The 23,154-nt window shown below is 38.1% G+C and overlaps 1 protein-coding gene across 1 annotated transcript; it reads right to left on the bottom strand.

Moving 5' to 3' along the window:
• Positions 1-9,690: 9,690 nt before the first annotated feature.
• ttc12 (tetratricopeptide repeat domain 12) lies at positions 9,691-19,987 on the bottom strand. Its single transcript, XM_030778633.1, has 20 exons — positions 19,942-19,987; positions 19,521-19,713; positions 19,069-19,148; positions 18,834-18,955; positions 18,489-18,548; positions 18,060-18,131; positions 17,881-17,941; positions 17,186-17,374; positions 15,605-15,674; positions 15,130-15,218; positions 14,628-14,796; positions 14,121-14,213; positions 13,310-13,373; positions 13,071-13,205; positions 12,675-12,767; positions 12,393-12,461; positions 11,630-11,731; positions 11,338-11,437; positions 10,970-11,195; positions 9,691-9,760 (listed from the first exon to the last, which is right to left on the bottom strand). The coding sequence occupies exons 1-20, from the start codon at positions 19,985-19,987 to the stop codon at positions 9,691-9,693; spliced, it is 2,103 nt and encodes a 700-aa protein (XP_030634493.1).
• Between the last annotated feature and the right edge of the window lie 3,167 nt (positions 19,988-23,154).

The following is a 23,154-nucleotide window of genomic DNA, read 5'->3' as shown; positions in this document are numbered from 1 at the left end:
GTATTCGTCAATCATACAGGACACGACAGATCTGACCACACAGTAAGGTGTTCTTGTCTAATCAATACATTAATTTCAGATGTAATACAGCGTTACCATGGTCTTGCTGGAGAAAGTACATGCACTGTCATCAATCAAAGCCTTTGTCATCTCATGCTGTAACTCACACATGAAGGTAAATGAAATCTTACTGATTGAAACTTAAACAAGAAAAAAAAAAACAACAACATAAAAAGTGTCCCAAACAAGAAGAATTCTCACTTTGCACAGAGAGTATCGTGAGAATTGCCTTCAGCAGAAGACAAGCAGTTCAAGCTGTTCTCTGATGCATAGAGACATATTTTCAGAATTCTCTACAGATATGGTAAGACTCTGCATGCATCACAAAAGGCTGCATACACACTCTTTGTAAACATTCTGAAGTCTATATCTGGAAGTACATCTAGCCATTCAGTAAATCAAAATAAAACTAGAACAACTCAGAAAAGTTCAGGGTGTTTAAGTGAACAAAGATACGGTAAACCGTATGGTTAGACTTAAACAGTCAAGAAAAATGCTCTGCTATGTTATATATTTCATTCTACTTTTGATGCCTGAAATCAGATTACATGGTCAAAGTGCTCAGAAGAACTTAAGTGAGAGCTGAAAATGTAATGTTTAACCTTCATAAAAATTCAACAGTTTGAAAGCATTGTTGAGTATATATACAGTGCTGTGAGCATTTGAAATACTGCACAGAGTTTGGCTGCTAGGTCTCACGGAACAGATTTCAGATATTGACATGTGCACAAATGTAAGTATGTGACATGTTTTTGCGTGAAAATGTCAATATTTGACACGGTCCCAGTTCCACACTCCATCCAGTGGAGGCTGCTATTTTTCCTTTCTCAGTTTTCATTCCACTGCAACAGGATCGTATATTACGTCATTTCATTCAAAAATACAACAAAATAAGGTCACATGGAAAAAGTTACTGATAGTTAAGCATAGGGTTCGGGTCAAGGGGGTGGAACTCTATCAGGTGTTTAGTATCTATATGCCTTTCCACACCATTTTATTGACATTTCATACAATTATGAAACTAAAATGCCATGACTTGAAAATGTCAAACAAAAAAAAAAAAAACAAAACAAACATCTGCTTCCAGCTGTCAATATGTGACATCTACTCATGAGACCAGCTTGACTCCAGGCTTTACAATCAATTCATGGTAAGATCAGTTCGCCTGTACGTAAGCAGCCGCATAGCGGTCTTGACTGGATATACGCTGACAATCCCATATGATGTCTTTTGGCCATCCAGAGAAGTAATAGAGCCACTACCACGAGAGAGCAACCAACCACTGAACCAAGAATAACGACCATCATCTCCATATCATCAGCACCTATAAGGTCAATAACACAATCATTACTTGGTTACGAAAATAACACAGTACTGTGAATAATAAAGGACTTGTAAAAATGTATTAATGGATGCCAGTGGTCACCTATCCTCTCTGTGAATGTAGAATTATCTGGTCCTCTTAAAACAGGACCAAATGAAATGCGATTTTCTGTATCATTAAAGATAACCCCAGAGGCATCAGCAGCATAGGAATTTCTGCGCTGAAGACACTGCTGCAGTAAAAAAAAAAAAAAAAAAAGTAATCTTGAGTTACCTGGACTTTTGAAACCAGGTTAATTTTTATTCTTTAATACAACCTAGAAACATAACATTGCTGAAGTGCCATGCAACCGAATATGCAGCCGAAAGCTACTTGAACTCTCCATTAAACTCGCTATTTAAACTGATTGTCATGAAAAAAATGAGCAATAAAGTCGTGTGGGACATAAAAAGGTAACATGCACTTAATATGTTCCTCAGAGTTATGGGCAGATATCCTATGGGAGCACTTTAAAATGCAAGAGAGTCATTTAGTCGTAGTCTATAATATTATCATCAGATGCAAAGTGCTGCATCACCAGCTAGTTCCAGTCACTTCATAGAGGATAAGTTGCAGTCATTGCTCTAATATTCATAAATAATTCATGGGGAAGATTTGGAGAGGCATGAATCAATAATTGAAACATTTTTATGAAAGGTTCAGTTGGCAATGAAGATAGACGTCAATTTCTTTCATTTAACAGGCGATTTATACTTCAACCCACATCAAGTTTAACATCAGGTCCTCGGACCCATAAAACGGTGACAAATAACCCCAGTTTATAGTTATTGTCGATATGCAGTATGTAAGCACTCTACATTACCTTATTAATATATTATAAAAAATCAAGCAATATATCAAAAAAACATGATGAACCAAAAGCCTGGACAGCACTGTAACTGAGTAAAGATCTCCCAATACTGTTTTAGAAAAGTTGGTGATGGGAAAAGTTTAAGGGAGCTAGACTAATGATAGGAAGAAAGCCTTTCCTGAGATGATATTGAGACCTTGTCAAAAGTGATATACAGTCTGATCTCCATGTACTGGTCTGTGGGTCCTTTGGCTCGCACTCACCCGCTCACACTCTGAATGGTTCCTCAGGCAGACGCTCAGCTCACAGTGTAAGTACGCGCTGGAGTAATTAATCATCTGAAAGAGACTGATGGTGAAGCTGGCCCTCTTTGACAGCAAGCTAGGAAGCAGCCTGAATCCATGCAGGTCGCCAGGTGACCTGGAAGTTTCAAAAACAAATACATTACGAGCAGTGACAGAGAATGGGCATAACTTACATAGCACATACTGTGTATTTAACCTGTTGAATACCACCGATCCACACAAATGAAAGGAATGTTATGGTCAAAGAGTCAAGTTCAAAAGAATCTGCCTGCAGACTGTTGTGACCTTGCCTCTACTTTTGATAAAGGAGATTTTTGACATTTTTTCAAGTTGAGCTCACAAGACATGATAGATGCTTCGGTCAGAGAGTGTTGTTGCCCCCCCAGGTTAAATACTTGTTGCAAGACTGCTAAAGAGGATAGAGGTCTACGATGATATCACTCAAATATTATACTGTTAAGAAGAACCAGTAATTAGAGAACACAAAATGAAACTCTGTAGCAACATCCTCAGGGAAATTTAGCATCATAGTCTAAGCAAGACAACTCTTGGCAGTTAAAGATTCTTTAGCTAATCTTTATAAAACATATTGTTTACAACTACATGAGCTGAACCAAAAGGATTCAAAAGATTTTCAGCCCACCATGACAAGAGCCTATCCTGAAGAACTGATAGATACATAGGATTATGCTTTGTCAAGTCTACATATTTGAGAGAATAATCTTCAGTCATAGACTTACTATGAAATTTACCTCCATTAATATGGAAAATACCGTTACATAATTAATTTTATTGATTAATAATCAATACAAAATTGAATGGTCTTACCGTATTTCATTGCTATGCACTCATATGCAGATTTGGCAAAAAAATCACAGATACAGTGAAACTTCAGAGTCTGAAAATACAAATATGTTACCTGGAAAACACACAACAGGTGGTGTTGAATTCATCTAGTCTCACAGTAGGAGAAAGACAGCAAGACTTTATCCCCAAGTTCACCTGGCTGTTATTTGTTTTCAGATTGACGACAACACGGAGGTTTGCAAAAGCAGGGATAAAATCTCCTGGCATAATGTCTCTGTCTAGATTTATGCTCATCTCTGCAGTGTAGTTTCCAGTGCCACAGGTCTCATCAGAAATTTGTGCCAAACTGAGGGAAAAGAATACGATAATTCAGTGGGTTCAACAGATAACACTATTACTAAAATGACATATTTACATTCATGTTTCTTTGTGAATAAAATGTAAAATGTGAACCATTCGTGTTTTTTCTAAGCATTCACTTTCAAAAATATATTGTATTTCCATCACTGCACACATCTCATCCAGGATCTTTACTTCACAAAATTCAAAATATATAATCAAAATTCAAAAGGCTTTATTTGCAGTGATATACGTTTCTTGTTAATTAAATAGTAAGTGCATGCAATTTTATGTTAATGTCTCATTACTTCAATGAGCCAAGAGTAAAAGTACTGTAATTACCCACTGAGAAAAACATCTGTTGGTTCAAATCTCATTCTCCTAAGCATTTGGATCTGATGGTCTGGCTTCAACCCAGAGGCCTTATCCTCATTAGATTCTGCATATGATGCCCTGCTATGCAGCAAGCTCTTGCTGTCCTCAGTGGACTGCCCAGATAGAGTCCTAGGAGATTCTGAAATTTTCAAGGTTGTCTCATCATAAATTGATGAGCTCAAGTCCATATGGACAGTATCAGACAGCTTCTCTCTCATAAATGGCCCAACTGAAGATTTTAGAAAGAGTTCTTTTTCAACATTTTGTTGAGGCTCTGAGGGGCTGAACACCTCATCAGATAATTGAAAGTGAGGGAGTGTGACATCCTCTTCCTTCATGGTGAAAAAGCCTGTTTGACTTCCTGATAGCGTTAAATTTGCTGTGTCAGAACCAGATTGCCTTTCAAAATTATGTGAAGAAAGTGATACTGTCAGTGGTCCTGTGGATGATTCTGTTTGAGGTGAAGTTAAGTTAACAGGCAGATGTGTTTTAGTCAGATTATGTATTAAGAGCCCTTGAGATGGATCAGATTTGTCATGGGGGTGTATGAGTGGTGTCTGTTGCTGATGGATTCCAACATCTGTTGGCTGAGGGCTCGTTTGATGTGATAGAAAAGCACCACTTCCGTTGTTTTGATTTGATTTTGTTGGTTTAATTAACAGAGCAGTGGGAAGTGGTGCTTCTGAATGTGGTGACATTGGCTGTACAACATTCATTTCAGTTTGTGAGGCAGGGGAAAGAAGGGGTTGTATATTCTTGATAGCAGCAGGGGAAACAGATGTGTTTTTGTTAGCTCTATGTGCGCTATAAGCTTGACTTTGTGATACTGTGATTGTATTTTGCAAAACCGACGTTCTAAACGTCTGGTTTTCAGCCTCTGTTCGGAGATTACTTTGGTTCAGCCTTTTTGAGCCAAAAGTGATATGACTGCCAACAGTATGTGACTCTCCCTGTGAAGTCAATTCAGCCTGTGGGACAACAGGTGGTGCTTTTACAGTTAACCCAGTTAGTGCTTTTTGGCCAAGGGTTATATAGCCTTCTGTGGATGTGACTTTATCCACTGTGTGGTTGACAGCAGATACTTTCTGCTGTCTTAGAGATGTTGGCATTCCCAGGGTAGGATGAAGATCCTTGGGTTTAGATGTAGGAATGGCAAATAAGGTTTTGTAAATTAGCTGAGTGTCAGAAATTCCTATGAACTTTGTATAAACTGTAGTACTACTTTGAGTCTTTAAAGTGTGAGATGTTTCGACAGCTATCTCTTTATCTTCACGTGGGCCTGTTTGTTCCAAAGATGGAGGAAGGTCATGAACTATGACCTGGCGATCTACAGAGGCAGCAACAGGCCCTGACTTGGTTGTACCAGTGGATGTTTCAAAGTTCTGTTTTGTCAAGTTTCTGTTAATCACTTGTGACTTAAATGTCAAAAAGGTGCTTGGCTGCAAAAAACTTGTGGTTCCTCTAAAGGGTAACAGATGGGGTTTGTTTTCATTCACTACTGGTCCCTTTGTGGTTGTTAGGTTTTTAGTTGGTTTCTCCAACTCTGATAAAACAGATTGGCTGTGCTCTTCATTTCTTTTTATAATGTGGACATTCTTCATGTGCTCCAACATTTTTGTTAATCCACTGAAAGTTACAGATAGAGGTAAAGGTTGAGAAAATCTTGTCACTAGAGTAAACAGGTGTTCTGTGGGTTTAAGGGTAGGTTTAGCTGACATGAAACGATAAACAAAATTTGATGAGTGTGGCTTTACACCCTCTGGCGTGGATTGAAATACAGATTTTCTGACAGGACTGTGAGTGGCTACATGCTCTTTTAAAGAGCGAGTTACATTTGGTTGTCCAGTTAAGAGCAGCAGAATAGATGATACATGTAATTTACCTAACTGTTCATTATTTTTTGATGTAAATGTTTGCTGCGTATTGTTTAAAGGCAGGGTTAATGGAGTATGGGTCAGACTCATTAAATCTGCCTTGTAATGGCTTGTTGTTTGATCTTTTCTTTGACCCAATGAACTCACTCCTCTTTTAGTAGATGGAAATGGAGCAATGCTGAAAGCTGTTGTCATCATTTTACTGGACAGTCTGTGAACATTACCTGTTCTATTGATAAAAGAGCATCCACTCTCCTTGTTTTTCATTGGAGAGGTATTTAATCTGTTTTTTTCAGTGGGCGCATCAGAGAAGAATTCAGATGCCTGAATGCCATCAGCAGATGACTTGGTAAAGGCATTTTCAAGGGAATCCATAGGACCATGGTGTGATTGGGAGTTGCTCTGAATTTTGATAAAGTGTGATTGTGTTGTATGTCTTCTTGTGAACGTGTGAGGAGAGAAAGAGATGAATTTGGATCTCTCTGCCTCGTTGATTGGTGTTTTATTCATACTGTGAGAAAAATGAGTTGACACAGCAGGCGAAGGGATTGTTGTCATTCGTTTCACTTTGCCTGATGGACTTTGACTGTTCAATTTTCTTTCTTTTTCATCTCTTGCAGACACAGTACTATGCAACAAGTTACTTGTCATATGTAAGGTAACAGATGGTCTTGTTAAATTTATTCTGCTTAAAGTTGTTCCCACATTTGAAAAAAACTTTGGTGGATTTGTATGCCTAGCCACCGCAGACGTGAATGTTGAAGAGAACGGGGAGCCATAATGCTTTTTAACTGTTACACTTTGGGATTCCCCAACTATGTCTGATGGTTGTTTGGTGCTGGTAATTTCAAGGCCTCCTGACCTTATTTGAAAATAGTTAGATGAGTCCATCAATTTTGTGGAGTCAGAACGCTTAACAGATATATTTTGGGTTGATGACATCAGAGTAGGTATGTTTTTCTGTTCTTGTTGTCCATTTTTTAAATCTTCCTTTGGCTTTTGGTCAGAGAGTATGAATGTATCAACACCATCTTTCATACTTCCCTCATTCTGCTCAACTGTGAAATTCATTTTGATGTTGTATGCCCTTTCCAGCACAACACCACCTTCTGCATCCACAGAGGAGTTCACATCATTCAGCCGGTTATCAGTTCCAACCAGTTGTACAGACCCATTCTCATCCTTGTTTTTGCCTCGTTTTTCCAGATCAGCATTTGAGTCTCTTGTGCTATCAATTACTTGTGGATTAGAGACAGATATCATGGGAATGCCATCTGAAGGAGATGGAGTAAAAGACTCAATGACTGTTTGATTCTCGCTATGAAGTGGAGCGTGAAGCAAAGCAGAGATCTTTTCCTTGCCTCTGGACAGATGAAGTGTTGGCGTCATGGTGCCATTCATCATTGACTCAAATCCAGCCTTGGCTGAGGAAAAAATGGTCTCCTCATCATTCAAGATCAATGTGAGATTTGGTTCAGTGAGAACCTTCACAGCTGATTCATCACTCTCAGTCAAGGTGAATATACCTGATCCATTTGTAGAAACAAAGCCCACATCTCTTGACGTAATTACTTCTTTTGCAGTTTCGTACATGACGCTTACCCTACTGGAGTGCTGTCTTTCATGTGGTGTATGGAACAAATCTCTCCCTGGGGGTGTATTTACAGCCTGAGCCAAGCGATCAGTTCTCTCTGTGGAGACTTTTCCATTGTTGTGATCAGAGCTGTTTTGCTTTCTCAGTAGCAGCACTGTTTGGAAGTTTGTGCTTTCTGTTTGCAAAGACTGGTAGTCCTGCAATTCCTGTTTCTTAGCACTAACTAAACAACAACAGCAAAACAAAAAAAGCACACTGAAAAATGACAAGCATGACAAAATGCACAACTTAATCAGATAATTTGTTGAATATTAAATTGTGTCTACTGCAGATAGGAAATCAGGTTAACATTTGTTAAAAATGTTTCCATATCTAAAAAATTAAATGTATTTCTACATTGAAACCATATTTTTCCCTGCTTAATGAATTAAAAAAAAAAAATTAAGCTCATCTCATTTGCATACAACTTGACATACAACTGTTTTCTAATCCAATCTTTAAGTGACTAAATTTACTAGTCTAAACGAGACCACTATGTAAACATTGAAATATATCCCAGAGAAAATTATGAATATGCCCATAGAAAATTGCAAAACCATGTGTTGTTCACTTTATAGTATGTTTCATGATATTATGTATTCCATCATTGCTTCATTATTTTACGAACTGACAAAGAACAATTAAAAAAGGAGCACATGCATGAAAAAAGGCATGCATGAACAATTATTAAGATTATGAAAACTCAGAACAATAGCAATACATACCTGTTAATCCAAACACAAATAATAAGAAATTGAGTTGACTTCTCATATTTAAAAATTGCTTGTATGACGCTCTATTTCATCTAGAGCATCTCATCAATTATACTACAGAAATTAAACCTCAAATCCTGTTATAATCCAGCTCAGCATGATCAGACAACCTGGTGAACACAACTGAGAACAGTCACATACAAACAGCTGTGTCCTCTCCCCAGCTCACTTGTATAAGGATTAGATTACTGACACGTGAACACAGGCAAGTTATGAAAAAGTATCTGGTGTTGAGATTTCCACTTATCGTAATCTTACAGATTATAACGACCCAAACATTTCTAGAATTTGATACGTACTCCCTAAATTAAGCAGCTGTCTTAATAATCTACTCTTCTCTTCCACATACGAATAAGATTAATTCATGATCTTTAAACACACTGGACCATTTAGCATGCAGTCTCCCTGAACATTTTCTCAGACCATTAAACTACATGTACTTGTGATCACACTTTAACATTCCAGTTCAACTGTACATTACATTTCTTATATGCAAATTACAGGCTTTCAAGATCATTTCGGATGAATGTCAATATATTAGCCATGTGAGCATTTGTCTGAAAACTGAGCTCACTTAAAGAAGAGAACACCAGTCAGGTCTTACTGATCTCCTTGATCTTTACTTCTTTTGGATGATAAATGTCTTGCTGTCAAAGCACAGTTTAGATAATGAGTCAGTAAAATGTCATCTTGAAAGTCTACACTCTCTAATAGCTTCAATCTTTTTAATATAATTTAGGTAAATACTGAAAAAAAAAAAGCTTTCAGAAAGCAAACAGATTTGACTTGCAGTCTATTACACACATTAAAGCTGGAGGCTGATGTCAATATTGGTTTAATAGTAAGGCAGTCGTTATGCTGATTTAATTAAGTCATTTATAAAACACTGTTTATGAGACAGAGATTTATGGCTAATAATCAGTACAAACGAAAAAAAAATCACTAGATTTTTTAATTTTGTTGACATCAAAGTTTATTCTTTAGAGAAACAGGATCTGAAATTAGCTTGGAACCTACTACCCATTTGAATCATGAACATGAAATACTTGTAATAAAACCAAGTTTGTCACAGACACTCTGAGGACATTGAAAAATTAATTGTCCCAAGGCCACAATTCTACTACCAGAGAACAACAGAGTAACATATTGTTGCGGATCATTGGATCATCTCTAATTAAAAGTAACTGGGGAAACAGATGCATAATACATAGTAGCCTCAGGGTGTTACAAGGATTTGTGACCTCACTTGGATGAGTGCGAAAATCATAGCTGTGAATCACAGCCCTGTGTCTATGCTCACATGGTGCAAGAGAGAACAGAAGCCGACTGATAAAAGAATAGGGAAGAGGCTTACGTGATTAACTTCATACAGGAGTGCAATATTTCTAAGCCATGAAGTTCCCTGAGTTTCACCATATGCCTAAAAGTTGAGAACAAAGCAGAGAAATAAGAAAAAAAAATCAGTATGGGGTCTTTTTTTTTTTACATTACAAGTGAAAAAAAACTAAAAGCAAACACAAATAGCTGCAGACATTTTTAGCTAAAGTACACCCTTGTGTACAGCACGGCCAATTATAATGTCTGTAAACTCAATGAGTGATTCTTTCATGTGTTGTGTAATGGTTACACAGCGCTATCGCTTGCTCAGTGCTGCTAACTGCACTTCATTCTGTCCTCTTAAGAGTATTCTTTCCAGTCTCTGTTTTGATCTGAGTCACTGCAATCTCCCCCAGAAAGAATATTCTCTCTTGCACAGCGAAAGAGCTCAAAACTCAGGGCTGCATCTCCTCTGAGGGGCTGCGAGCTCTCCACTGAAGAACTTGGCCAGATTAAGAGTTAGACTCTTCTTCTGCGGTTCATTATAGACTGTCTGAGGCAAGGATTGTCCTCCCAACATCAAGGGCGGAAAATCGCTTTTAAAAAAAACAGTAGATGCTCTCAAGAAGCTGGAAGCTGATGTAATTTGGCTAACTGCTTCAACTTTATTAGTGCCTCATGCCTTTTTTCAAAGACAGGTTCATGGCCAGAAGACAGTGACCATGGACAAAAACGCATCTGAATTAAAAACCCAAGTAAAGGCAGTGCTGCTCCTGTCTGAAAAACTGTCTGAAGGCCTTCAGCCATAAATACAAACACAAACAGGTTTTGGTCCATGTCAGCAGTCCTCATCACCAAACACTCATGCAGCTCACAGACACAGACATTTATATGAAATAGTAAGATTTACGTGAATGGAATTTTTTTTTTTTTAATCAAAGATCATTAAAGGAATAAGCACACATTCAGACTGTCTCTCTGTAATGCTCTAATCTCAGAATACAATCACTATGTTTGCTATATATACATCATATGGCCTTAGAAAAAAATCAAGTGAACTTATTCCGTCACATACTTGTCAGGTATACAATTTAATTAAGTCCTGCACAGTGTAAGAAGCTTGGCTCTTTTTTCCTCATTAATATACTTGAAGAGGCATTAAAAGACTATGTAAATCTACATACACTAAGGGTCTCTCTACTCAGGGTGTGTGGTCTATATGGACAGTATATCATACACCACATGCAGGCAGCACTAAAACTAAATTAATGTCTGATAAGTTTATGGGCAGAGTGGGCAGCTTTCAAAATACCTAGGCTCTGTTTTGCACAGCTTTCCCAGTGCGATGGCAGCGTTCTGCTGCACAGCCGATCTCTTTGTATCCCCTGCAGCATGACGGAGGAGAGGCATCACAATGTCTGTGCCCAAGAGACTGGCAGCAGCTCCCTGGACTGCTAAGCAGTGTCCCAAACAAAGAGCTGCATTCCCCACCACCAGTTCATCATTAGAACCCAGCAGCTTCCTGAGGGTTTGAAGTCCTGAGTGAACACACACACACATACACACACACACACAGACACACGCACATACACACGCGAGCACATACACAAAGCCATTTTTGAAACCAGAAAACACAATACAGAGCACTAAATCCAATTTTCCCAGGCCCTCAGGACTTACTCTTGTCGTGCATAACCAGCTCTTCACAGGCCTGCTGACTGGAGGCGGTGCACACAGCCAGAGTTTTAATGGAGTACCTAGAGGTAGTCTGACCTGCTCCCTGGTGGAGGGGATCATTTTCATAATTTCAATAAACACACACACTGTTTTAATTACACAGTAGGTTGAAAAATGATGATTTATCTGCCAGCGCGCTGTAATCCCAAGACTTTTAAGAAATTAATTATCCTCGGTGGTAGGAGTATTTTGTGAGTATATATGTCGTTTACAGAAGATCAGAGGTTAACATTACCTTTAGGAGTCTCAGCAGTTTCTTCACAATTCCCTTTTCCACAACATTTTGAGTGGCATCTTGAGATTTAATAAGAACTGTACTCAGCAAACCTGCAGCTCTCTGAAGCCACACAACAGAGAGTAATGGAGGAAAGGTTAAAAAATGCTCACAGAGTGCATCCATGGAACAGATGGAGAATTTAAAAGCAACCAAAGAGGAGGATAAGCTTGGATGTGCATGGTGAGACATGTTCAAAAAATCTTTTAAAGCCTTATTTGCAGAACTGAAATTCACAGAGCACAATCTTCTACATTATTCAAGTAACAGCAGAGTCTGACACAGCTCTTTCACTATGATCATTCTCAGAACAGTAGTTTGACTGGGGAGAAAAAAAAACCAAGCCTAGGAAACAACCTAGTGCCTCTTTATAAACATAGTCATAAAAGAAACAGTTGCATAGTTTAGGCCTGGCTCTGTCTATTACTGTGATCATTATGTGGGCTAAAACCCTCTTTGCCTACAGAGGATCTATCAACACTGTCATGTTATTGTATCAAATACATGCATCCATTTATTCAGCAATTTTTCCTTAGGGGTAAAAATCGTTTTAAAATGCGCATACCGATGTATGTGAAATACTCTTTAAGTGCATCTGTGCTATGAGTGTAGAGAGACAACCTAAATGAAAAATGAATATGCTTTTTTGCCAGAGGTCAGTTGTGTGCTACAGAGAAATGTTGGGTGATATATCTTTGGCTTGTGTTTAACTGACTTCACTCACTGTAATGATGCCTCCTTCACAATCACTCAGCAGGTTGAGGCACCCGGAGCAAATGCCATCTGCATAGTCCTGTACAATGAAAGAACCACAGGATTAACTGAAAGCTTTCATTCAGTTATCAAGCTTCTTCGTTTTGCATGGTTTGACAGAAGCGAAGAAAGTATTCGTGGCACATTCTATCAAGTCGATTCTTCTCACTTTCCCTGAAAATGCATTGATGTGTTATCCAAGTGCGCAGGCCAAAGCCCAATACATTTCAGTACAGCTAAATCCTTGTCTTACCTGTACAGCCAGAGAGGGATTAGAGGAGATGTTGATCATTAAACCCAGTAGTGGATAGAGGACGATTCTGTATTCACAGCAAGTGCATTGCTCCTGCGACAGGAACAGCATTTTATCGTGACAGTGCTGGGAATAAATTTGCACTATGTGAAACTACAATGCCCTTGTCCTTAGTCAACCTTAGCATTGAGAACACAAAAGATGTGAGCAAAAGAAATAATGACCCTCTCAACTTAACAATTCAAACTGACACTAAGAAGATCCTAAAACCCAAAGATATAGTCTGAATTTAAATTCGGAAAAGCAAATGCTACATTAATGAACTACTGATCGATGTAACATTACGCTATGTTGTGTGTGACATTATTTACAGTTTTTCCATGAAATTATGTTTACCATCGCAGTGAAAGATGCCTCCCAGAACTCTTTCATGTTTGCAACCTTTCTCCTTATGACATCATCCAAAGCCATGGTGCCGATCACAGAAATAAAAGATGGTAACACTCTCTGGTTGGACTCAGTGATGTTTTTCTAAAGAAAAAAAAAACAGTACTTATTAATCTCTGTGAATGTCTACAAGTGCTCTCTTAAAATGTTCCAAAATTGCTTTAAGAATTCAGCTCTAAGTACGTTACCAGAAAACTCTCAAAAGGTGGAACAAACAAGGTTGTAAAAATCTCTCTTGATTGGCTTCGAAACCTAGTGTGAAAACAGAAAGAAAAAAATAATGGCTTGAGCACTCTTCTGACTGCTCCGTGGAGTTTTTCCAAAGACTTCAGATGACTCCTCTTCTGTCATCCAACCTGGGCCCAGGGTTCATAAGATAAGCAGCTTATTATCAATCAGTGGGGACGCTTCCAAGCCCAGCTAAGGTATCTCTTCCCAGATCACTGACTGCTGGCTATGACGTACAACAAAAAAGCAAATCCAACAGGCCTGACTATTGTGATTAAAAAAGAACAGCTTAGTGTGTTTGGTTTGTCGCACATGTTCCATTGATTACCATTTTGAATGAGTGTCAAAATCTCACATGGTCCTAGCTCTCCAGTTACAGTATTTCATACCTGTGCTCGTTTCCATTACCTATCAGCCGCCTCTCTATTTTGTTAAGTGGCAGAATGAGTTGTGGAACTGAGAGGGTCCACTTTTTCTGTGAGATAAATGGAAGGTAGCACAACATGATGGATTGTTTTGTCTCAAATTCGTTCACGTTGCATTCTCTAGGGGCCTTCGCTATTGAGTTAAGTGAATTTGAATGTGTCTCGGTTTAATATGTAGAGCTATGATGTATGGGACTGGAATGGGCTGTCGAGTGGGTCAAGCCAAGGCGTTCGCAGAGCAGCTTAAAGATGTGTTTCTCTCCTAACTCTGCTAGCATCCATCAACTTCAAGTAGAAACAGAGCGTTTTGCTGTACACTGAGGCTAAATATATTGACTTTGCATACTTATTTTCCGATGCCAGGCCCTCGAGGATAGTAAGCGCAGTGAGTGCTAAGTTGATATCAGTGGATATGCAGCTCATCAAGTTCTCCACAAACCTAAAAAAAAAGCAAATCATGTAGCTAAAAGTTAAGACCACAGAGTATCCTAATACGTTAACAAAACAGAACGAAAAGCCTTTCAATCATAAATTAAAAGCCTTGTCATAAATGAGCACTCACTTGAAAAACTAATTTGTAGCTGTAAACAACTGTAACTAATAAAATAAACTTTTAATAACTGCTGCACTTTAGTGGGAGAGCAGGCAGTAAAGTCAGTGCCCTTCAGATGCTTAATATTTAGTGTAAGACATTCTGAAACCTCAGCTGGGGAAAAGCACTTTTCCACTTCAACAGGAGTCGGACCTCAAAGCAAGCATAAATTAGTAAATTAATGCTTGTCTTCTTATTTACTCAGACTCCTACACATGACCTCTGAGACTCCTAACTATGACTTAATATAAAATCACTTACGTGGAGAGATTCAGGTTTTCAATCATCAGACGTCTCCCGAGTTGGGTCTGTGAGTATGAAACGAGTAGTGCTAGGCATTCAAGCTGCACCTCTTCTGTCTGTGATATCAACAACTGGACAAGGTGCTCGCTCGTGTTGGAACACCGAATCAACATCTGTTGATTTTCGTCTGAAAATAACAGAACGACACCGATTAAATGGCTGGAGCAAATGTAGAGGTAACTAAATGATAGTTTGAGTTCTTTCACAGAGAAATTATACAGAGAAACTTAAGAAACGATAAGAAAGAACAGGAAACTCTGTATAATAACAGGTTAGGTATATGTCAGCTATATTTTTGCTGTATTCTTATTTAGTGTTTATCTCAACCTAACACATGGACAGACAAAGGCAAGGGACAGAAAAGTACCTCAAAAGGATAATGGATGCCATCAAAAATCCAGTGCACAAAGCTGTAAATATGGGCTTAGAAATACTCTCCTGCATATTTGTGGTAACCTACCATTTCCATTACAAATCACCCTCCACAATTTGAGGACAGATACACACAGCTCTTCAGAGTATGGCTCTCCTGCATTCTGTGAAAGACACCTAAGAAATAAACAGAAATTATCTAGAAACTTCCAGCATACAAAACTATCCTTGTTTCAACTATAATGAAAATAACATAGTTTTTCCAGAGTAAAAAATGACAATCCAGCAACAAATCAACTACTCATTAAAAACAGCAGTCTCAAAAATCTCAGCGAGTAATCGACTTGAATGAAATGGGACGTACTCGGAGAGATCATTTAAATGACTTTGTTCATTGCAGCGCCAGAAGACAAGGATTCTAATCAAACTAACTTTATTACAGATAAAGGCGCCTTATCAAATGAATTGTATTACGTCAGAATAACGTTACAGGTACAACTTCCAGCATGGTCGTGATCCGAATTTAATGCGGTGTGTCAAGAGGCCCTCTGAAGTACCCTTACCTCCTTACGACGTTATTGCCATTGACGATACTAAAGCCATTGTTTAATCTGAATAATGTCTGGCCAGTGGCTGTGAGGGACACAAGATAACGTCAGTGTAAGCAGGTGTGCAGTGAGGGCAATATATCATCACTGTACAGCGTGGCCAGGCTCAGAAACATAATGCCTAACAGGCAAGGGCAAAAGAGAGAAGAATAAACAAAAAAAAAAAAAAACCTCATCAAGAACAAGAGACTATTCTTTTATCATCCACGTAGAAGGAACATGTCCTATAAAAAAATGGACAAAATTAGCCAACAAAGGGGCCTTTCTTTATTATCTACACCCCACTACTCCTCATCCATCCACTGTCCTCCACCACGAAATGTTGGGATGAACATTGACAAAGAGCTTTTTGTCTGTGAGGACTCCCAAAATGACACAGCATGTGACTTTGGCTGTGTGGCAGGGCTGTCACTTTTCCATTATAGATAACTCCCAAAAAAAAACAATGAGTCAAAAAGCCCTTACTGAAACACTTCATTATATTAAATCATTCATTATCCGTTGACTATTTCAAACTGCTACTGAACAGATGTTAAAATTACTTTTAAGCTGTTGAAAAGAAAATGCCAGATGTTGATTAAAATAACAGAACATTATCTGCTGGAAGGCACTTTATTTTTGCTCTCCTGTACAACTTAAAGACACCGTGGGGGTACAGTTCACACAATGTCAAATAACCCATCCATTTTAAAATGAAAATAAATATGAATGATGAACGATGAGATAATAACTTATCTGCTGAACATAAATGAAGTGACTGTAAATGCTTCAGAATCTAAATGACAAGCTTAAGCAACAGACAAAATTGAAATATACAGACGTTAGTGTTGCTAATCATCTGCTACTAGCTCTCTCTCTCTCTGCTCCTCTGCTTTTTCTTGAGCAGAACAATGAGTTTGATCTTTAATCAGAACAAAATTCTCAACTGCAAACTTCCTCAGACTTTCTTCTACCCTCCGACTTATCAACAACTTGTCATCGCTGCTTTGCATTTAAATGAAATAATTCATACTTTAATGCAAAGACACCCTATGATAAAGGCGTGCACTAATGAAAAGTATAATCTATGCATTGGCTTTGAATGCCGCACACATGAAAAGTCTGTGAAAATGGGCCGCCAAACTATTGCACCACTCCAGAGATTTGAGACTCTATACATCGTTGCATCTCAGCGAATCTTCTGACTGCTGCCTCTGTGGCTAACAGGGAGGATTAAAGTCTACTCTACATGAACTGCCCATGAACTGCAGAATAGGATCAATGTCTCCCTACAGAAGTTCCCCTCTGTCTTCTATTTACATCTCATCATAAGCACACTTTAAACGTTTTAGCTGTACAAATAAATAAATAAATAAATAAATAAATAAGACTGAATTGTGAATGTATATTCAGCTAAAATTTTTCCCCAACTAAATGTGCCAAATTCATCATTTGAATCTGTTCTCTTTGAGCTCAGAGAGGACCTTCCAAGCGAAGAATGTCACAATGTGAATGGGAGTAGTGGAGGAGTCCAATCGAAATATAATTGCCACTTACAGTCGGTAATAGTCTGTGACAGAAGCTTGACTCCTCCACAGTAATATAAAGGCATTTCATTGGGTCGGTCCAGCTTTTCCAGTAGTTGGGGCATGACTGTGGCCTTCTCTTCTCCCTTTTCAAACTCCTCCCAAGCTGTCTTTTCCTGACTGTCTTTATTTTCTTCAAGATCCACTTTTGTCAGATAATCTATTACGATGGTGGAGATAAAAGAAAGTTTAGCTAACAACAAAGTTTACTGATTCATATGGGACAGGACTTCAAAATCATCACACACAGGATTCACTCTGAGAGAAATACGCAATTGGAATTTTTTTTTTTCTCAAAACTAAGGCCTATAGCTCTTTCCATCTTCCCATGAATAATTACTCTCTTCACTATGGGTAGGCTAAGATCTAACTTATTCAAGGACAGCTCTGTTAGCCATGCAAGAGATGTTGTGATTTTAAACCAAGAGAAATGAGCTCTTCAAGATTAAGCACAGCAAAAACAAATAGCTTCATTAACAAACTGCATAATCTACTTTCGGCTGTCGTGGTAGCTTTGGGTGTGGGCTTAATGGACATTACAGAGAACGTCAGCTAACAAAATTAGCTCTATGTGGATGCATGGGAACTAACATGATGAAATAATGAAGAATAATTTCCCTGTAAACAGTGATTTGCATATTTTTGTCAAACAGTTCTAAATCCTACCTTTAACCATTGTCTCTCTCTCTGGCTCCAAATCTAAAATCTTCTGAAAGCACATTCTTGACTGCAAAACAAAAAATAGACAACTGACAATAAATACACAAGCAGTGTAAACGTAATTGTCTTGCTTAAACCAGAAAACATTAATCATTTTTGTCATTTGTGTGTCAGACTGCACCCACCTCTGAGTAATTCTTGAGAGCTAGATGTGATCTTCCCATATGCACATATGCCTTGATACATTTCTCATTACACTGCACATTATTGAAAAACAAGAATTATATGGTGCTACACAAGTAGACCTTGTCACAATCATTTCCATCAACAAAAACATTCCAAAAATGTCACTTTAAGACAGACTAGGAAAACCCAGCTCTGCTTCAAAAAACATACTGACAGCATGAACTGTACTTAGAAAAGCGTGGAAATTCAAGAGAGAATTACAGATGAAATTTCCATCACAGTTCACTGAATGTGGCAGTTGTATAGTGTTATATGACAGACAGCACAGGCCAGAATGGGTTCTGCTTCTATTGACAACACAAGTCCTGAGAGCCCTGGTTTTTGACCTTAAACTGGTTTTTGACCTTAAACTAACAGTGAACACTTACCCTCAGTGCCCACTCACAATCACTTATGGCCTCCTTATATCTCCTCAACTTAATCAGGGCCTGAATTAAGAGAGAGAGAGAAGGTGGTCAAAGCCAGCTTACTCAGAGATGCATATTTAAAATATGTTCAATGTCCATTAAAATAACATTCTGTAACAGTTAATTGCTTGTTCTAACTAGCTATTAGCATGGCTCTGAACGACGTAACTTTTCCATAATTATTGTGAAATGAGAAATGGCACTGTAATAGCACATTATGGATGCATTACTCATTTTTGGCTCAGCCGTTTGCATAGAAAATATGCTTTGGACAGAGATGATAAATGTAGTGGTGACATTCAGTACCTGTGCTCTATTTGTGTAGAGCGCCTGCATGTCACGCTGTTGTTGTAATCCTTCGGTGTAAAACTTAACTGCCTTCTCATAGTCACCCTGGGCGAAGGCCTCATTGCCCTTCTCTTTTAGGGCTGATGTAAGAGACAGATTAAAGGATACTATTTGCCATTTTAAGGGGGAACACAGCAAAGATAAATGAAACATAACCAGAATGTTGAAGAAAGACACACTTATCCTTACATACCATTTGCTTGCACTTCTTGAATTTTTCTTCTCCTTCTCCTCTCTTCTGCATCTTTTTCCAGAAACTTCATGAAATTTTCTGAGAGTTAAAGTGAAACAAAATAAAACACCCCACTGAACTTTTTCGTTAGCTATATAAAAATAGGATGTGACTTGTTATAGGCGTGTTCATCATTCTTCATGACCTCTAAGGCTAATATACAACTTTTATGGAGGGAGTGAAAAATAAAAGAAAATTAAAGGAAAATTCATGGCACTTTTACAGTTTTAGGACCTCAATATTAGTCCACGACGTACCTGGATTTTCGCTGTAATCATCATGACGACTCTGAAACGACAAAGTGACTGAACCACTCTCGCGGATTACTTAGACCCTTTCAGTGTAAATATTTCTAGAGACACTTGGTATTCAGAAGTGATTATTATTTCAGATTATTTAAATCAGAATTTAAGTTACTCACAAAGCAAGTAAAAATACTTACAGCTGATCCAATCGCATGACTGGGCTTGTTATTTATTACTGTTCGATTAAGTCGAGTTTTACATGTTTCCTCGTCATTCAAGGACGCTAAAAAACGATCCGCCCGTTCCACAGCCTTTTCTTGAGATTTCACGTCAGATGTATTGAACTCTTTCACCAGCTCACCTTTGATGGAAGAAAACAAATGTCGTGTCCTTAGCTGAACTGAAATGTGAGCCAAGCAGAGTACTACTCTGCAAATATCCAAGAGTACTGTCATGCCTATATTATAGCGTTAGTAAATCCATTATCTTAATAGTATCTTAATGGCCAGCCAAGTTAGGAGGCAGCCAAATGGCCTAAAAAGCTTAGCGTTATCGGCAGATTATAAGGACGAAAACAGCAACAACTTACTTATTTGGTCGACGTTCTTCAGGAATTTCTCCAAATCTTCCTCCATATTAAATAAATAATTTAAAAATTTCTAGACGTGCGATATCTCCAGTAAAATTCTTGGAATAACATGCTCTCTCGCCACAGTCAAAAGTTTTGCGTCCTACCAGGAAGAGCTGTTGCCATGGTAACGACATGGCACTAGCTCTATAAGCCCAACTACATTTCCTTGCCTTGGAACGTCTCATCTTGATTCGAGGCCCAGCATAAAGGAAGTCAGTGTTTCTATCGTAAGTTATAACACTTTGACCGAAATTCATTGTCATTTGAGGGGCCCTCAATATAATTCACTGCGACATTTAACCAAGTTATAGCCATACAGGGCCGTTATATGCACATGATTAATAGACAGTTTAACATGATTAGACTGTTTAAAGGAAAACTGGGTCCTATTTTCATGAGGTTGAATAGAAATATGTAGTGATTGCTTACAAAATTCTAAAATTACATACATTTGGACCACTCTAACTTATTACCTCGACAGTTAAACCATTTGAAGACTATCCGTTAATGTCGAACAAACTTACACAAAATGGATATAACTGAAATAACTTAAATTAAACATGATTACCAAATTAAATGAATGATATCTCATTCTGTCACGACAAACTGCAAGAAAAAAATGTAATTTAATTTGGCCTCTTTTGTTCGCCAGTATGTCAGTATCTAATTAAATATGTTCAGGACTGCAATATAGCACTAGTATTTCAAAATGAGAAAGAGTTAGGCCTATATGTGTGTAGAATGCCTGGCCTCGCTTCCCTTATACAGCAAAATGGAATAATAGAGGCACATCTTGACACCTCCCTCAGGCATTCCCATATCTGGGAAACTTTTCTGGACCTTTCTACACAGGGGCGGCAGAAAGGTGTCAAGAGTAAATTTAGTTGTTGCAGCACCTCGTTCATAAGCTTCTTGCAGATGTAGTTATTCATTTTTTACAAGGGGTTTATGATAAATACTGAGTAAGAACACGGTTTTTAAAGAAAATAAGTCAATGCAATTTTAACAAATGCATACGAAATACCATTAATTATGAGCAAATCGGTGGCTGAAAATAAATTTGTTTGTTCGTTTGTTTGTTTTAATGTACTTTACTCTGTAAACCTTTTCTCACAAATTAACCTTGTGACAACAGTGCCCTCCTGTGTCCTTACAAAATTAAAATGGTTAGATTAGACATCTTCACCCTTTAAGTGTTATCAAAACGGATTTGTCTATGGAATGGATTTGCATACACTCAGACAGAGTTACTGACATCATGAGGAACTACATAACTGTGAGAGGGGCATAAATCTCATAAATTGCTGTTCTCTGGTGTCTTTGCACACCTAGTTGGTGTGGTTTGTCTTTGTAAAGAAATAAGAATAAAATATCATCCTATGAAGTTTACTTTTGCTTAGCTTTTTCATCTATAAATTGAATGCGTTCCTAGTGCCTGAGACAAGGCTCATTTTTTAAAAGCTGCTGATGTTAGAAATGTATTGTAGAAAGATACTGTGTTTTTGTTTTCCCTTTGTTAGTTGTAGGTATAGATGTTCAATTGCTGATATCAGTGTTTATGGTAATTGGTCATACTGCTGAAGGTATATGTGATCTCGTTTATTGCTATTATCATTATTTGTGCTGCTGTCAAATGCCTCTGACATAACCGATCATATATGTATTGTCATTATGTTACATGGGATGCAAGTTAATTCTATCAGTTTTGTTTTTGTTATTTTAAACTAGTCTGTTTGTTTCTTTTTTGTGATAGTGTTGTCTCTTTTGAACCCATAAAGTTACTACAGATGAAAATTATAATTAAAGCCATAGCTGACACAGCACCTCTGTGTAGCATGCACTGTCCCCGTCAAATAAAAATACATTATACCTACATTTAGGACTCTCCTTTTACAAAAACACTGAACAGTGTGCCTTGTCCTAGTACAGTGCATATAAATGAAAAATAAGAAAGCAAAAGACGAATAAATTGCTTTGAGGGTTCATTATTGCAAGAGTTTGAGCAGATTTCTTTGGTGAGGGCCAAGGAAAGTTTTAGAGCGCTCCATGAAACAAATGAAAAGATGAAAGAATATGCTCTCCTTGTTTCCATTGTCCTTTTGTTGAACCAAAGATTTTTTGAGCATGCATATCGTAACCTAACAGCGTGCTTTGTCTAGTTTCCATAAACAACTTTGTAAAATACCAGTATTGTTTTAAATGTTTATCTACATAGAAAATACTGTTGTAGTTAATCAAATTCTTGTAAAAGAACAGGATGGATGGAAAATTGGCGCAGGCCAGTGGAGTGTTCCCTGACAACTGGCTCCTGGACACGATAAGACTGTGGCAGGATGGGAATGTAACCTTTATAACATGTGAGTGTCTTGTGTGTCTCCTGTTGAAGTGTACAAGATATCCAGAGAGAGAAAGAAACCAATGACTACCAAAAAAGGTAGCACCTACACTACAGAGTTCAAGATAAGAGCAGTTGAGAAAGGTGTTCTGCTCAAGATTAGTGTCTTAAAATGGTGCACTAAACACACACACACACACACACACACACACTCACACACACACATTCACACACACACACACACATTCACACACACACACACAGCTATTCCTATTTCAAGAGACATTCTCCCATAGCATGACATGAGCTCCTGTGGATTATTGTGGTGTTTCCTTACTAACAGTTCTGTTAAAGTTTAATTGTCTAATAAAGACGCCATGTCACTGGACTGTGTAGTAAATGTAAACTATGCAGATTATTGATTAAGCTTAGTGCTTAGTGCCAGATTAACATCTGATTCCTGTTAGTGCAGAGTCTAGAGGGATCTTATAACATTATGCATTCTAAACATATAACATTCACCAATGATGTAATGTTTTTATATGTAGGCAAATGTAGGCACATTGAATCTTTTTTTCACATCCCTTGAACTAAATGACTTTGCAAGATCTAATCAGCCTGAAAACAGTGTTTGGCTTGATGTGTTGTGAATGAGTAATGGGCAATGCTACTGGCCTCTAGTCTATACCGCCTCTCCCATTTCTAGTCGACACCCAAACGCTTTACATAAATTGGTGCCCCCAAAGTACCACTGGATCAGTCATCTTCACTACTTGTCACAGCATCAAGGAAACAAACTCATACTCAGACACAATGGAAGGCTCCCCATCTCGCTC

Source organism: Chanos chanos, chromosome 6 (genome assembly GCF_902362185.1).
Source record: "Chanos chanos chromosome 6, fChaCha1.1, whole genome shotgun sequence".
Classification (NCBI taxonomy): Eukaryota; Metazoa; Chordata; class Actinopteri; order Gonorynchiformes; family Chanidae; genus Chanos; species Chanos chanos.
The sequence above is the reverse complement of the archived record's forward strand: the minus strand, read 5'-3'. Positions and strand labels throughout refer to the sequence as shown.

Coding starts and splice junctions, on each gene's coding strand:
- ttc12 (XM_030778633.1), bottom strand. CDS start 19,987: ATGGAGGAAGATTTGGAGAAATTCCTGAAGAACGTCGACCAAATAA. Junction 18,956..19,068: donor TCAAGAAGTGCAAGCAAATG/GTATGTAAGGAT, acceptor CTCTTACATCAG/CCCTAAAAGAGAAGGGCAAT. Junction 15,675..17,185: donor GTCACAGACTATTACCGACT/GTAAGTGGCAAT, acceptor TGTCCCTCACAG/CCACTGGCCAGACATTATTC.